The 14,899-nt window shown below is 50.9% G+C and overlaps 2 protein-coding genes across 2 annotated transcripts; both read right to left on the bottom strand.

Annotated features, from left to right (window-relative positions):
- Positions 1-411: 411 nt before the first annotated feature.
- On the bottom strand, positions 412-627 carry COCMIDRAFT_82644 (uncharacterized protein; the record flags this gene model as incomplete). Its single annotated transcript, XM_007685118.1, has 1 exon — positions 412-627. One exon carries the CDS (start codon positions 625-627, stop codon positions 412-414), a length of 216 nt encoding a protein of 71 aa, XP_007683308.1.
- Positions 628-6,329: 5,702 nt separating this feature from the next.
- On the bottom strand, positions 6,330-11,766 carry COCMIDRAFT_1107 (uncharacterized protein; the record flags this gene model as incomplete). Its single annotated transcript, XM_007685051.1, has 5 exons — positions 6,330-6,917; positions 6,965-10,906; positions 10,980-11,152; positions 11,225-11,548; positions 11,610-11,766. 5 exons carry the CDS (start codon positions 11,764-11,766, stop codon positions 6,330-6,332), a joined length of 5,184 nt encoding a protein of 1,727 aa, XP_007683241.1.
- Positions 11,767-14,899: the final 3,133 nt, after the last annotated feature.

Genomic DNA, 14,899 nt, shown 5'->3' with positions numbered 1-14,899 from the left:
ACGCGTACGAGTTTTTTTTCGCTGACTAGCACGCTTCGCCCACCACCGCACTTTCCCGGCTATTATTGCACCGATCGTCGATGGCTGCTCCCGGGGCAACCAACGCTGTTTGACCATGTCCCTTCCTAACTTTGGGTCCCGAGCGTGCGTTCGGCCAATTTCAAAGCTAGAGTAGCATCCAACCAATGGTTTCCGCCATCACCACAGCCTAAACATCTCCCACTAGCTGTTACCACGGCAGGGGCCTTTCAAACCATGGTCCGTACCGGATACGGTATGCAGCACCGGATGCCATCTGTTGAAAAGCAACCCTCTGTTGCGCGCTTAACTTTTCACACATGTCTGCATAACCTTGGTCACGGTTTTCACGCACCATCACTTGTAGCAGCAGCCGAGGCGTGGGCAGACTACTTACGCAAACATTGCACAAACATACGAGGAGCCCACCGCGCGACACGCCTCGGTCACGCGCGGTACTCTCGGTCCCAGAAAATCTCTCGTGTTTCTTGACAAACCCGGTTGCGGATGCGCGCCCACAGCGAAGTTGAACAAACTCTTTATTGCTCTGCCCTTTTGCGACACCGAGCTCGTCAATGCGAAAGTATTCCCAGGAGAAAAAAACGTCATTGTGCCGCTGCAGCCACTTTTGCTTTGTTCGCGACGCAGCTGTTCCGAAAGCAAAAGCACAAATGGTAGCAGAACAAGCAAAATGCATAGTGATGTTCGGCTTGAAAAGCAAATCTGATAGCACGGACTGATGAGCCTCGAGCCACCCGTTTGTTCCACGCTGATGAAACCATCAATGGTCACCTCTCACAATGTGGCGCATCTGTCTGCAAAACGACGTAGGTGCGAAGGATTTCTGATGCGAGGTCGCGCAATCTCACCCTCTCTTTGTTGGCGTTCATGTTCCCCAGCCTCTCAGCTACCCGAGGCATAACATCGCATTTGATTGAAACACGCCATTAGATTTGATATTCCGCTCATCTCCATTTCGTCGGTGGTTTATTGACTCCAAGGTCAGATCACGGTCTCTCCACACATACACACCTTTCCCACTCCCCCTTGTTCTCCGAATTCCTTTCTCGGTAGACCTAGTCCAACGTCAGCTTAACGTCTATTCGCATATGTAGAATCCGGCCCGAAGCATATGGCCATAATACTACCGAACGATAGCTATTGGCTGCTCGTGTTGGAGCGATTCGGATTGTTCCGCCAGATACACGGTTACGTGAGCATCTCGATTCTCGATCACCGCTGGCTTATCCCAATGGAAAGGTCCGTCTGATCAAGGATCCCGGGCAGTTGCTGCATGTCCGCCTAGCTGCGCTATCTTCACCATACTAAGTCGGCTACACTACCAGGGCTGAGAAACATGTCAATGGATTCTCGCTACACAGACTCCCAGCTGAACAGAAGCCAGCTGTAAAAAAAAACATTATTTCGTAGCCAAACTCTACAAGGCCAATCATCCTTCTCATGCATTTGCTCATCACGCCTCACCTGTCTCAACAAAGTGAATCCTCTTATTTGATGTACACCGCCAAAAACGGACGTCGTGGCTTGACAGCAATATGCATGTGCGTCTTTCCATACGAGATGCATGCAAAAACACATTCACCCACATATACCCCACATGCAACTGCATTACGCAAACCACGTCATCCAAAACCAATATTTCTTTGCTAAAGCTAGTTTCTCACTTGTTTATTTTGATATGATTGATGTTGTTGATATCTTGGTCGCAGTGTGTGAAATGGCAGCTCCAATTGATTTATTCGTCAATCCAAATCCGAGCCCGAGCTGAACAGAGACATTAAGAAACCCAGCCAGCCGATGAAAATAAAACAAATGTGGAAAGAACAAGCGATGCACCGGCCATCTATTGATCAGCTGAGAGAAAAAAGAAATCGCCGACGATAATTGAGCAAAGACAGTAAATGAGATCGGGAGGGAAAAAAAGAAGAACAAGAAGAACAAAAGAAGCATGCGCGGATATCGATAACCAGTGCCAGTACGCACGATGCAAAATCCCCGCATGTGCGCACACACATATGCCATCACACCCGCTCACCACCACTCGCCAGCCCTAATCTTCAGCCGTCCTTCCACCCGTCCGCCACCACAACCACACTTTGAGCAGTGGAATAGGAGTAAACGGGACAGTTTGGACCCTTGCCTCCTCTCCCACCTTTCCCGTCCACATGACAAGCATCAGTCAATATCTTAACACATCAAATTTATACCCTCTAGATCTTAACCCCGCTTTCTTCCCTCCCCCTCACTACCCCAGCTTTGAACCGCTCGTCTATCGTCTCTTTTTTTCTCTTCTCCTCCAGACACACATAGAATCCTAGAGACGCCACAGGAGGTGTGAGGCAAAGAGAGAGAGAAAGACATACGCTAAAAAAAAGCGGAAAGCACGGGAGATAAACGAGAGAAAAAGGTGACTTCCCCGAAAGAAGGAAAGAAAAGAAAACAACAACAACATGAAATCAATGAAAGCAAGACCGTTTGAGCCAGTCACATTGAGAAAGAGGGTCATGGAAAAGCAAAAAAAAGCACAAACAAAAAATACTCCCCCCCTCCCCCCGCCGAGATAGACAAAAACAGAGACAAGGGGAAAGAAGAGAGACACGAAAAAAAAACTTGCTCACCTTTGTTCCTCACCTGCATCTACATCCTCGTAAATTCCGCATTTGACCGACTACCACTTTTATCAGATTGGCCGACAGTTGTTGTTCTTTCTCTCTCTTTACCTTGTCAAGTTCAGGCCCTGGGCCTAGAGGAGGGGGGGGGGTGGAATCTGGCCTGTCTTGCCCGTAACTTGGGTCCCCTCCATCCTCTTCCCCTTCCCCACTCCCTAGCCTAGTCCATGCGCAGGTACCGGAGTGAACTACTCTTGTTGTTCAACAGTAAGTAGTTAAGTGGGCAAGAACATGGGGGCTGCTGACCGCCTTTTCATGCACGCAATGTAAGCCACACGCCCATACTACTTACACACAGACACACACCACTACCCCCACACCGAGCCAACAGCCCGGTGGGCACAGACTCTAAAATAGTCTCGCCCTCTCTCTCTCTCTCTGTCGTACACCTACGTTAGCCTCTACTTACTTACTCTGCTTACCTTACCCTGCCTATCCATGCAAGTCTCACGGTGCTGTCAAACTGCCACTAACGTAGTATGTACATGCTGACAGGGAACGCTGGCTCGCGGCTGAGCGGCCTCGTCAACCTTTGTTGAGACTTTACCACTTGCGGGATACGGTGAAAAGAGCGGTCACGTCGGACTATTCTCCAAGGCGAGTAGAAGCGATTCATGCTTCCATCACGACGTCGTTGCATCGCGATTCGCAAAATTCACTCTAACATGAACCTAATTAACCATCATGAATAAGGCAAAGTGTATTGAGACTATATATTCTATCGACATCGCAGATCTGCTCTAGAACAACTAACCCGCATTCGAGTAACTGCAAATGGTTAGCTGATTGTCAAACCAAAAGTATATTCAACATGGTGAATAGTATATGGTGCGGGTTCAGGTCTCCAAGGTGATTGTATCTTCAATGTGATTAAGAAAGAACACAGCGAATCATGTTTTTCATCATACGAAGGCGAGGGGGGAGAATAAGCAAACAATGACACTTACCGAAGTCGCAGAAAGCAATTGCATATCAAATGCGCAAAGCTAAGGCTAATATGAACACGTTAGTATATGTCCATAAAGAGACAACGATATCCATATAAGATGAATAGAACAAGTCCATCAAGTATCAGCCTGGAGCGAGTTAGTTGACAGTTGCACAGACAATAATTCATGGCCTTCAACATACCTCATTAAATCAGATTTGGTTGTAGTGATCAGTATGACGGACGCTCGTTACAACGCCGCCACTCACACAGTGTGAATATCAAGAATCATCATTACAATGATGGACTGTCTTTTAAGAAAAAGAGAATGCCGTACCTGTGGAGTCCGTTAGAACCATTCCACAAGAGTATGTCGTCATATGTGTGAGAAAGTAGGGCAATCAGTGATGCTTGTATCAACAAGTAATGTCTCTTCCAAACACCCACAGGTTTGTACGCCTGCTTTTGATGGATGCCCAGTTGAGGTATACGTTATGTCCGCCCGACGCATCAAAGGGTTTCATCAGGAAGCTTGGGGTGTTCGCGGGATGCACAGGGTTTGAGCGCAGGGAGTATGTACCTATTCAGGCCCAGTTAGCACCTTGATTGCAAGAAGAACTATGCGAAATGCGATAGGTTTGAGCAGTGTCAGACAAGGCTGAAACTAAAAGCAAGTGTGTCGACATTCTATATTCAGGTCGAGGAATGCCTTTCCGTGTCGTGTTTTCATCACTCTGCGGATGGTGGGAAAGAGTAGTTGGAGATGCCTTACCTTTAAGAAGAAAAAGAAACTGTATCGCCATGGATAACTGTCAATCCTGGATGTCACTACACTGGAGCTTTGTTAGCAATTTGCGCAAACAGAAAGCTGTAAGAAGGTGCGTGTAATTTCATGCATCATTGTAATTCTAGAGTTTGTATAGTCCTTCACGATGCTGTAGGATTTGGATTGTTCGTATGTGATAATCTTCTGCAGGAGTCGCGGGAGCTGAGAATGGCTTACCTGCTATGTTCGCATGTGCGATTGATGCATTAGTACTGATCAAAGACGATAGAGAAGCGCGCAAAGCAGACGCGTTGTGTGGTTGGTGATGGGAACGATGTAGAGAACGGTTTTGAGCTCCAGAAATTTTAGCTTCGAGCTCGGCGCCGAGCTTCCGTAGCGCCGCTTATGTAATGCACCAGTCGCGCTACCACTCTTTCCTCGCTCATCCAAATCAAAACAAAACTATTGGTATGAGTTCATGGAGTGTGGAGAATAAGAGAGTCTGCTTACTTTATTGCTCTAGTGATTTTATTACAAGTTACAAAATCTACACCGACCGTCGATCTTAATGGGAGGGTCATAGTGCTCTTCTTCCGACATTTGATGCTTTAATCACTACGACCACATGGCGCAGTCCTAATTGCTCTGTAGCGTCTAGAAAACCACCCGTCTCAGGTAATCGTTTTGCGAAATTTTCAACCATTTTCATTAGCCGGCTTCAGTTATCTGATCTAGAAGTTAGCAAGACTGCACCTGTACGCATGCATTGTTTCTTCAGACTGTCGCCTGAACATAGAAACGGTGCATTGATCGAGTGCGGAGACTATACCTCAAAACAACTCTTAACATGTAGGCTTATATACTATGATTGCTTCGGAGTGCACAAAAGTAGTTTGATCTTAGATCGGTATGCTGCTGACTTGTCACATTGACAAGCAGGGAAGGGATCTTTTGCCATCCCAAACACACAAATAAATCCCACATAAGCTACTCGCGTAGTATACGTTAGCTTACACGCACAGAAGGTTTGTGGTGAATAAACAACCACGACATATGAGGGTATCGCATGTACTGCATGCAAGTGTTCTGGGTTGTTTTGCTGTCATGAGCATACGTCCCTTATGTGAGAAAAACGCTATGCGAAAAGCGATATAATGCACCTGCCCTTATTCGGCCGACCTATGTCCTATGTCATTTTTTCCTTTTACTTGCTTACTCTTCCAGCAACAGTAATCACATGGGTCAACTGCATTTCATAGGCATTCACTATTTCAAAACCTACTTTGCACACAGAACACCCATGTCTATTCACTACATTGATGCTACACAATGACATTCCTATCACATACACACGCAATTCTGAACAAGACACGTGTGAGAGTAATTGAACTTGCAATATTCCTCGCTTTAAAGAACAGTATGAAAGGGCTTTGCATTTTATGTCATGTATCTAAGCTCGCTCGTCAATGGTGCAGAGAAAACACACTCTCCCCAGACTATATAAATGGCCTTGTTCGAGCCGTTCAACTGCCTCCGAATATACATTATGAAAGTAGAGGAAGAAGAGGGTGTAAGAAAGGGGAGAGGGTATGAGGGTATGAGGGTATGGGGTATGCAGAGGGAGAAAGAAGAGGTAGGGGTACAATGCAGGAAGATGGTAATGTCCAAAACGACACTACTCGTCCAACGATGTATGTGCCAGAGATGCGAGCATTACAAATCGTTGAAAGCATAACGACGTCTCAAAAAAGGTAAAGAAAAAGAAAAAGAACCGTCGACAATATCGAAGCAACCTTGGTCGAGCAAGTGTAACAGTGGGTATGTAGCGTGTTTTGTAATGGTCCCTCCCAGTGTGCGCCGATAGAAGCAGGTGGTAAAGAAGCAGGTACATGAAGGATAAAGGTGTGAGATGGGTGGATGAAGGAGCTTAGAAGCAGTTGAGTGTACCCTTTTTCCTGCCCTTCTTTTGGGCGTCATTGAGAGCTGCCATGCGTGCTTCCAGGTGAGCACGCTCAGCTTCAACACGTAAACGGGCGTTGCGCTCCTCCTCGACAGCTTGAAGAGAGTGGCGTGCTGCGCTGCGCTCCTTGCGCATAACATTGAGCTCTTCTTCTAGAGTGGCGCACTTCTTCCTGAATTGATCCAGATCAGCCCTGGTCTTTGTGCTGGAAGCCTCGAGATCAGTCAAAGCATCCTCCAAGGTAGCTGTAAGCTGCTTCTCAGCAAAGAGATGCTTCTCAATGGTGCGAATACGAGCTTCCTGGTCCTCGACCAACTGAGCATGAGCAATGTCCTTGCTTTGGTGACGCGAGGTAGGAGGAGAAGGTGCATTGGTTTGAGGTGGCGGGCTGCCAGGAGGAAGAGGGGGAAGAGGAATGGCTGGCGGCGGTGAGGGCAAGGAAGTGTGTGCAGCGTTCTTGCGTGCAGTGGAGTTGTTTGAGTTGGATCGTTGAAGGTCTTCGCGGGGATCCACGGATACACGGGCAGAGTTGCGCTTTGCATCAACAAGTTGGGACTAGTCACGTTAGATATGTTCATGAGTGGGAATATGGTTGAGCTTACCTCTAGGAGCGCAATCTTGATGCGTGATTCCTGTACTTCCTTTTCGAGTTCCTCGCCGTGGGTCATAGCGTCTTGAAGTTCACGAGAGCGCTCAGTTTGCAGAGCAGAGAGTCGGTTGTTGGCGGCCTCATGCTGGTCCCAGTTCTGGTTGAGCTGGTCCTCCAGTTCTTGTACGAGGCGAGCACTCTTGAGCTCTTTCTCACTGACCCTCTCAAGCTCTTTCAGCGTCTCGGCGTTGATAAGCTCAAACTCTTTGAGGTTGCCCTTGAGCTTATTGATGGTGCTGGTAGCCTCTGCAAGTTCCGTCCTTGCTGATTCAAGGTCCTTGACAGCTTCATCTAGTCGACTGGCAATTGACTTGCGCTCTTTGACCAACGCTTCGATATGAGACTGGATGGTGCCGATGTCTGTTTCTTCGCCCAAGGCCTCCGAAACACCTTGGAGTAGCGTCTCCATCTCGGTCTTCGCCTTAGCAAGATCAGCCTCCAGAGAAGATGCTGTCTCCTTGTGAGTCGTAAGCTCTGATGTGAGCTTCTCGAGCTCAGCAGCATGTGTCTTCTGGATAGAGTCCATGCCTTGTTGATGGTACTCGATTGCTGCCTTGTGCTCCTCAATCTGTCTTTCCAGGTTGGTGACGAGAGATCGATGGGTCTCGAGTTCTTTCTCGGTGAGCGAACGGGCTTGTGAGTCTTCCTCGAATTGCCTGACGATATTGGTATGTGACTCCTCAAGCTCGGCAAGGCGAGCAGCGTTGTTCAAAGCTGTAGACTTGTGTTCATCTACCTCGGCTTGTAATGCGGCGATCATCGCAGCATGCTTGGCGCGCTCCTGTTGCAAAGCGGCTTCGGCTTCAGCACCTCTTGTCTGCTCGATCTCAGACAAGCGTAGAGCGTGGTTTACTTCAAGCCGTTGCTTGGCAGATTCCAGCTCACGAACAGTCTCAAGATGCTGCCTCTCCGAGGCCTTGGTGGCTTCGATAGCCTCAAGGTGCTTGGAGTGCCAGTGAGCAGCTTCATCACTAAGCTTAATGACTTCGTTATGGTGAGCGGCATCTTCGTCTGACTCGCCATCACCGTTGGTTGTCCGAGGGGTATCTGGCATCTGTCGGTGTGAGAGCAGGTCCTCCGATGATGCGCCAAGCTTGACAGAAGACTTGAGTGTCTCGATTTGAGCTTTGAGCTCCTGCTCCCGCTGAGCGTGCGAGTCCTTCAACTCTCGGATATGATCCTCATTTTGCTTCATCTGATCCTGCATTGAAGCAACAATAGAGATGTCAAGAGGAGATCCAGCCTTCAAGCTCGAGCGTTCCTTTGTCAAACCACTGATCAAAGTCATTTTACCTTCCATCTCCTTGCGTATGGACTGAACCTCAAACTCTAGATCCTGAACTCGATCTGAGCGTACTTGAATCTCCGACATGATTGTGTTGAGGTTGAGCTCAAAGTTCTGTATGGCGTCTTCGTCCTCGTCCAACCTGTCCAGCACAAGGGTTCGAAGAGAGGAAACGGCACGGTTGGCGCGGTCGTTTGCAAGGACTGCTTGACTCGACTTTCGACGGATCATGTGCATTGATGGCGAGGCTGGCCGATTCAGCTGAGCCTTGGTGATCTCTGATTTGAGCTCTTCGACGTAGTCGAGCATGTCTTGGTGTTGTTCTTGCAGCTCAGAGTAAGTCTGCTGGAGCTCATTGATGCGCTCTTCCTTCTCACTTTGTAGTATCTTCAAGGCTTTCAATTCCTGAACAAGGACAGTCTCAGGGATGTGGGGCTCTTGGCCCAGAGAGGCGACTGAAGCTCGTTTCGGAGTGGCCTCATCATGGCCAACTTCCGTCCCCTCGTCTAGAATACTGGTATTGCCAGACTCCGCTAAGGACAATTCCGCAGACAAGGTACGCGAGGACGAAGGTTGTCCATCCTCTGCTGTGAGGCCATTCACCCCCGCGTTTGATAAAAAAGATGTCGGTCGAGAAGATGGTGCAGATGAAGCAACATGGTGACGCGCCTCATCGACAGAGTCTTGAAGAGCTGCCAAAGTGCGCAAAGCCTCCTGGTACTTGCTGGCAAGCTTCTCGTAGTCTTGGAGTGTCCCTTCGTGTTCTACACGGAGATCGAGCAACTCTTGTGTGACAGTGTCAAGCTTGTCGTGAACGAAGCGGACTTGTGCAGGGCTCGATGGTCCATCGTCGGCATCGTCACGGATTCCATCGTTGGAGATGGCCTTGACAGCAAAATCGGGTTTTTGCTCCTCGGCATCAGGATAGTGAGCAGCGGTGCTGGAGGTCTGGGGACGTTCGCTACCAGCCTCCTCGGGAATGGCATCAATAGGAGTACCAAATTGGTGCATGCTGTCAGTGGTCACTCGCCTCTCGAGGTTGGTGTGCTTGTCGATGAAGGGATCACTAGGTGTCTTGGAATGACCATTTACGTGGTTTTCCTCGGCTTTTGAGTCCGTCCTGTCGAGTTCGTAGAGCAAGTTGTCTAGTTTAGCAACACTACGTTGTCTTTCGACAACATGCTTGAGTCGCTCAATCTCACGACTCATCATCTCAGTTTCTTGCTCATTTTCGGCGAGGCGCTCTTCCAATGTAGAGATGTATTCTTCACTGCTAGCCTCGTTCTCGCGAGCCTTTTGCAGCTTTTCGCGCAATTCAGATATCACGGTGTCGTTCTTCTCAATGCCATTGACCGAGGAGTCGATTTGGCGCTCGAGCGACTGGACGTACTCTTCGTTGTTGGCGTCACGCTCCATTGCCTTTTGGAGGCGAGACTGCAAATGCTGATTCTGGCTCTCGAGGATGGCAATGCGAGTCTCCTTTTCCAGCAAATCGCTTTCGTGGGTTGACAAGGTAGATCGCGTGTTGGAGAGAGATGATTCCAGCGTCTGAATAGTCTTTTCGTATTCCAGGACAACAGATTCGACGGCCTCGGCGAAAGAGTTTGATCTCTTCAATCGTTCTACTGCAGAGTCGCCAATAGCATCCTTGAGCATAGGCGTTTCCGTCTCGCTGTTATCACGTGCTTTGGTGATCTCGGAGATAAGCTTAGCGTGACGCGCGCTTAGGGCGTTGTAGTTTTCCTGAATATCCAGCAGCTGATTCTGAAGCTCGGCTTCACGTTCCTCTTGCCGTTCAGCGCGCTCTTGGGGGCCGGTCTTCTTTCTATCCGCGCGCTCAGACAGTCGTATCTGGTCTCGGAGAAATTGAACTTCGGCTCTCAACCGGTCGATAGCCGCTTGCTTATCACTGTCGTCATGGACCTGCTGAATCTGGGGTTTAACTTGGATAGCACGGGCGCGCTGCGCGTACTGGACCGTGTTGAGGGTTTCGCTTAGGTGGAACTCAGCTGGGTTGACGCAAGCGATCATGTATGTGATAGCGTTGCCGCCAAGCGAGTCTTGCAGAAGGCGCGTAAGCCTGGAGTCGCGGTACGAAACATAGCCCCCGTGAGAGCGTGCCGAGAGTTGTGAAATAACTTTTCCCAAGCTTGCAAGACCTGCGTTGATCGAAATACCTTCCTTGGCGCGCTCGCCTTGCGCCCCTGTATTTTTCAGCCGCTCGCTTCCCGCCAGATCGACGAAATGGAGCTTGCTATCCACAGTTACCCAGCTCTCGCTGGAGCCAGACATCATTTCGATGGGCACAGACCGGCGCTTCTCGCGGGTTGATGTTGTTATTGTTGGCGAAGACTTCTTCTGTACTAGGTTCAGACTAAAAACGGCATGGGAGCGCGACGATTTTGCGTTGACGGCAGTCGCATCAGTCTGCCGGATTGAGGAGCCGAAGTTGAGAGCACCGAGCAAATCATCGATCGAGTTTACGGGTATTTGGGTGAGTCCAGTGAGGAGAATGCGACCATCACGGTCCTCTCGGATGTTTACCTGAGGTCGCTCGCCGTGAGCTACGTTTTCGGGTAGTAGCAGGTCGCGAAGTTGCTCATTGTAGATCTGCTTGCATCAGTGCGTGCTTTTTTTTCGACTTTGCTTTTTTTCCTTTTTTGTTCGGCTGGTGGGTCATTACCTCTACATACGTGGCTCTCAGTTGCCAGTTTCTATTTGCCTGCGATGTTGAAGACTTGGCAGTGAAGTTCTGAATTCCAGATAAGCGACTTGGAGCGCGAATGCCAGAGCCGGCGCTTTTGTTGGACCCATCGAGTTTGTCGAACAGCAATGCGGCTGCGCGGGGGATAATACCTAGATGCGCAGTCAGTATCACTTTGTCTCTCTCTCTTTTTTGTCAAGAGTGCGTTGGCAAGTCAAACATACCCATAACTTCGGGATCGGCTTGGTCGCGTGGGCCTGTGGTGCCCATTGTGTACGACTTTCCGGCACCAGACTGGCCGTAGGCAAGAATGGAGACATTGTAGCCCTGGACGAAAGAATGGACGCTGTCTGCGACATATTCGAAGATGCCCTCCTGGTTAATATCCTGGTCAAAGACACGGTCAAAGATGAAGACCTTCTTGCCTCCGGCTGCGTCTACAGTCAGACTCGAGGGTGAAGTGACGTGACACAAGGCATTGCGAAATCGTTGAGGAATGAGTTCGTAGCCAGGATCTCCATGCTGAAGTGCAGGACGCACGCGGACGGCTGCATTAGAGGGTGGTTAGTACGCAGCGTGCATATCGGACCGTGGGGGGAGGGCACCTACCAACTTTGACGGCGGTCCTGCTGTCTTCGTCCGACGCCTTGCTCTCGCCTGGCTTGCTACTGATACTCATACGGCTGGAACTGCGGTTGGAGCGCAACATGGCGCTCATGGGCCGCGTAACACCGTTGGCGGGCGAGCCTGGTGGTGAAGTGGCCATGTGAGCGGCCGCGGCAGCGCCGTGAGAAGTGAAGGAGTGGTGTACAGCACGGTATGGCGGGACGGCGAAGTTTTGTTTTATACTTGTGGGGTGAGTGCAACTGGACGGAGCGAGGAGGGGAGAACAGGCGCTGTAGTGGCCCTGGCCGGCATCCGCGTAGAGGTTTGGGGTGGTGAGAGGTAGATGGAGTGGTGGTCAAGGTGGAGCGCGATGGGGGAGCGCAGGCCGCGACTACACTATGCAGGCTGTGGAGCAGAGCAGCGGCAGCAGCAGCAGTGGCGGCGGCGACAGCAGCAGCAGCAGCAGCAGCAGAGCGAGGGCCGCGGGGAAAATAGTGAAGAAGGAATTATTCTGCTTGTGAAGACCAGAGGACAGAAAAGCAAAGCAAGTAGGGTTCGGCGCGGGTCATCAGAGCGACAAAGGCCCCCCCCTAGCGCCAGATGATTTCCAGGGGGAGCGCGCGCCTTTGACAGCACCCGCCCCCGAAGTAGAAGAGGCCAGGACCCTGACCTGCTTGCTCGGCGTGAATGTGGACACAGATGCGCCTTGTCCGCTGCCCGCGCGGCGGCGGGTCCATAAGCATTACTACAAGCAGCAAAATGCAGCCAGCAGCCGTTGTTCCTGCAGCCCGCCAGGCCCATTTGCTCCGCCGGCCTGCATTGCTGCTGCATTTGCATTGCCCATTGCCCGACCCCATGCAGGGCTTCGATATACTACACACACTACTCCTACCCGCGCCCTCATCTATCCTCTGCCGCCGGCTCGGCTCGACACTGGCACTGACACTGGCCATTGGCTCCGACGACGACTACTCAAGCACTCTCTCACCACGACTCCCATGTGCCAACTAGCTCGAGTCCACTACCCATACTTGTGCCTCCAACCGACGCCTCACTAGCCATAGCACCAGCACCAGCGCCCAGCCCACTACGCTGACATTTATTCGGATTGTCATGTCACCCAGGCGCTCGAGCATATAACACAGGTAGATGCTCTTCATGCATCGGCCGACTGCTCCCGACACGGTAGCAAACATGGCCCATCGTACGCGCCTCCTGGCCACACACGGGACCGGCGCGCGCAGATCTTGTCAGAGTCGTCTTCGCCCTGCTGGACGAGCCGATGTTGGCCTGCATCTCGAGTCGCGTCTGCGCGCTGTCAGCCTCGTACAGTCGTAGAATCATCAAAAAGTAGCGTGTTTCAGCTCGGCCAATCCTACCCAAATTGCAACCGACATAACCGTTTCCTGTCGCTTAGCCAAGCTGCGTGACGAGGCTGCGCCAACTCCGTACGAACACTGCGTGCCACAGAGAAGGGGGATGGACTGTAACCATCTGCTCTAGTGACATACTACATCGATCGCCCTCAAAATCAAAAACCCTCCGGTGCCCTTGCCCATGCCCGCCCCAAGACTCCCTTCCTCCCTCACTCATGCAACCAGCCGTCGTCCAAATCCATTGGCCCTTTCCTGTTCCTAGCGTCTGCTGCCAGCGCCAGTGCCGTCGATAGTCATGCTGCTATCCCCCCCCTTTCTATTAAACCCCTATCGTTACTCTCCGGCATATGGCGTGAACAATCTCTACTGCATCTGCTCAACCTGCCAAACCTGCCAAACCCAGGCCGACTCTACCGTGTAGATCTCCGCCGCCTGCTCGTCCGACTGCAGAAGTGGAAGTGCAGTCGGCGCAATAATGTGACTGTGTGGCTAGCCGCAGTCTCACTATGCCCCGGTGGGAAGCCCGCGCTCTAAGTAAGCGTTGCCAGCCACGTGCTGCCCGCTCCACTGAGCGACGCCCGGCGGCTCGACAAAACCATCGCGACCACAAACTTCGCATCGGCAACTACCGCCCTCGCACGGCTACCTGATCCCGCAACCATCAAACTCTTGCAGCCCAACGCCTTTAGCCTTGTGGACACAATCAACTCACCTTGCGTAGAACCCCAAGGCAGCTACTCGGCCTACTGACGCGTCGTCCCGAGCACATCTCCATACATGGTATGTACATAAGTATATACATACCATCTCCAACGGTGCACGGAAACCCCATCCTAGTGGAAATTAAATGTGACCTGCGGCCAGACAAAAAGCTAGTTTCAGCGAACCGCATGCTCTAGGACAGACGGCCGTTTACAACAACTGGTATCTAACCAGACTTGGCTTTATCGCTGGCCTGATATCTGCCTAAGTCTGCACTGTACATACAGTATTATGTACGTGTGGATACCTAGTGTAATAACACCAGCCTGATATAGGTCCTTGCATGCTTGCGCCATGTCGACCGACATCCACTCCGCAACCTGCTTTCTGCACATCGCGCACTGTGCCACGGTTCCATATCAAGAGCGACGGAATACTACCGAGTGCTAGACCGAAACACTGCATCCGTTTGTTTCAACTCTCGCGTACAGGCTGATTGTCACAAAGGCACAAGACACCCATACACACACACACACACACACACAGTAAGCTTCGATCTTCCTTATCCTGGACTCGGCAAGCCCAAGCCCAACCCGGGACGGACCCCGCCCGCGTTCCATGTCTGAAGCCTGTCCAGGCCACGAGAGGCCATGAGTTCTCACACGCCCTTACTGACGGCATGTACGTATGTACACAAGCTGCATGCCGCAACCCCCCCGGCCCACAACGCTCCGTCTTGAAACCTGCAAAAATCTGGAGATTGAAGCCCACTCCGATTTACCCGGTTCTTGCTGCTGCACACGTACGAATACGCACCCCCCCCCTTCCTCCGATTTATTAAACAGATGCGCGAGAGATCCAGGCCCCAACCGCTGCACAGACACCTACTCGCCCTTCGTTTGCCCTCGACTTCATTGGGTGTGCGGGGTAGAAAGGTTAGCTTACCCCGGTTCAACCATGTCCTCTTTCTGTAAAGTCATGACTTGGACCTACATTTGCCCCTCCAAAAGGACCCATTTTCCAACGTTGCAAGCGTGCATTTCTGCGAACTCACCCCCTGGTCGCAAGGCCTCCCACTCTTCACCTATCACAGCAAAAAATAAGCTTACCTACTGACGTGATGTCGCGGGATCGACGCAGGATATCGTCAGACCCCCAAGTCCATATTCAAACGTCTTTTTTTGTGTCACAACTACCGTGAATTTCGCGCTTTCA

Source organism: Bipolaris oryzae (genome assembly GCF_000523455.1).
Source record: "Bipolaris oryzae ATCC 44560 unplaced genomic scaffold scaffold_7, whole genome shotgun sequence".
NCBI classification, from domain to species: domain Eukaryota; kingdom Fungi; phylum Ascomycota; class Dothideomycetes; order Pleosporales; family Pleosporaceae; genus Bipolaris; species Bipolaris oryzae.
Note: the sequence above shows the minus strand (reverse complement) of the source record. Positions and strands in the feature narration are given on the sequence as shown.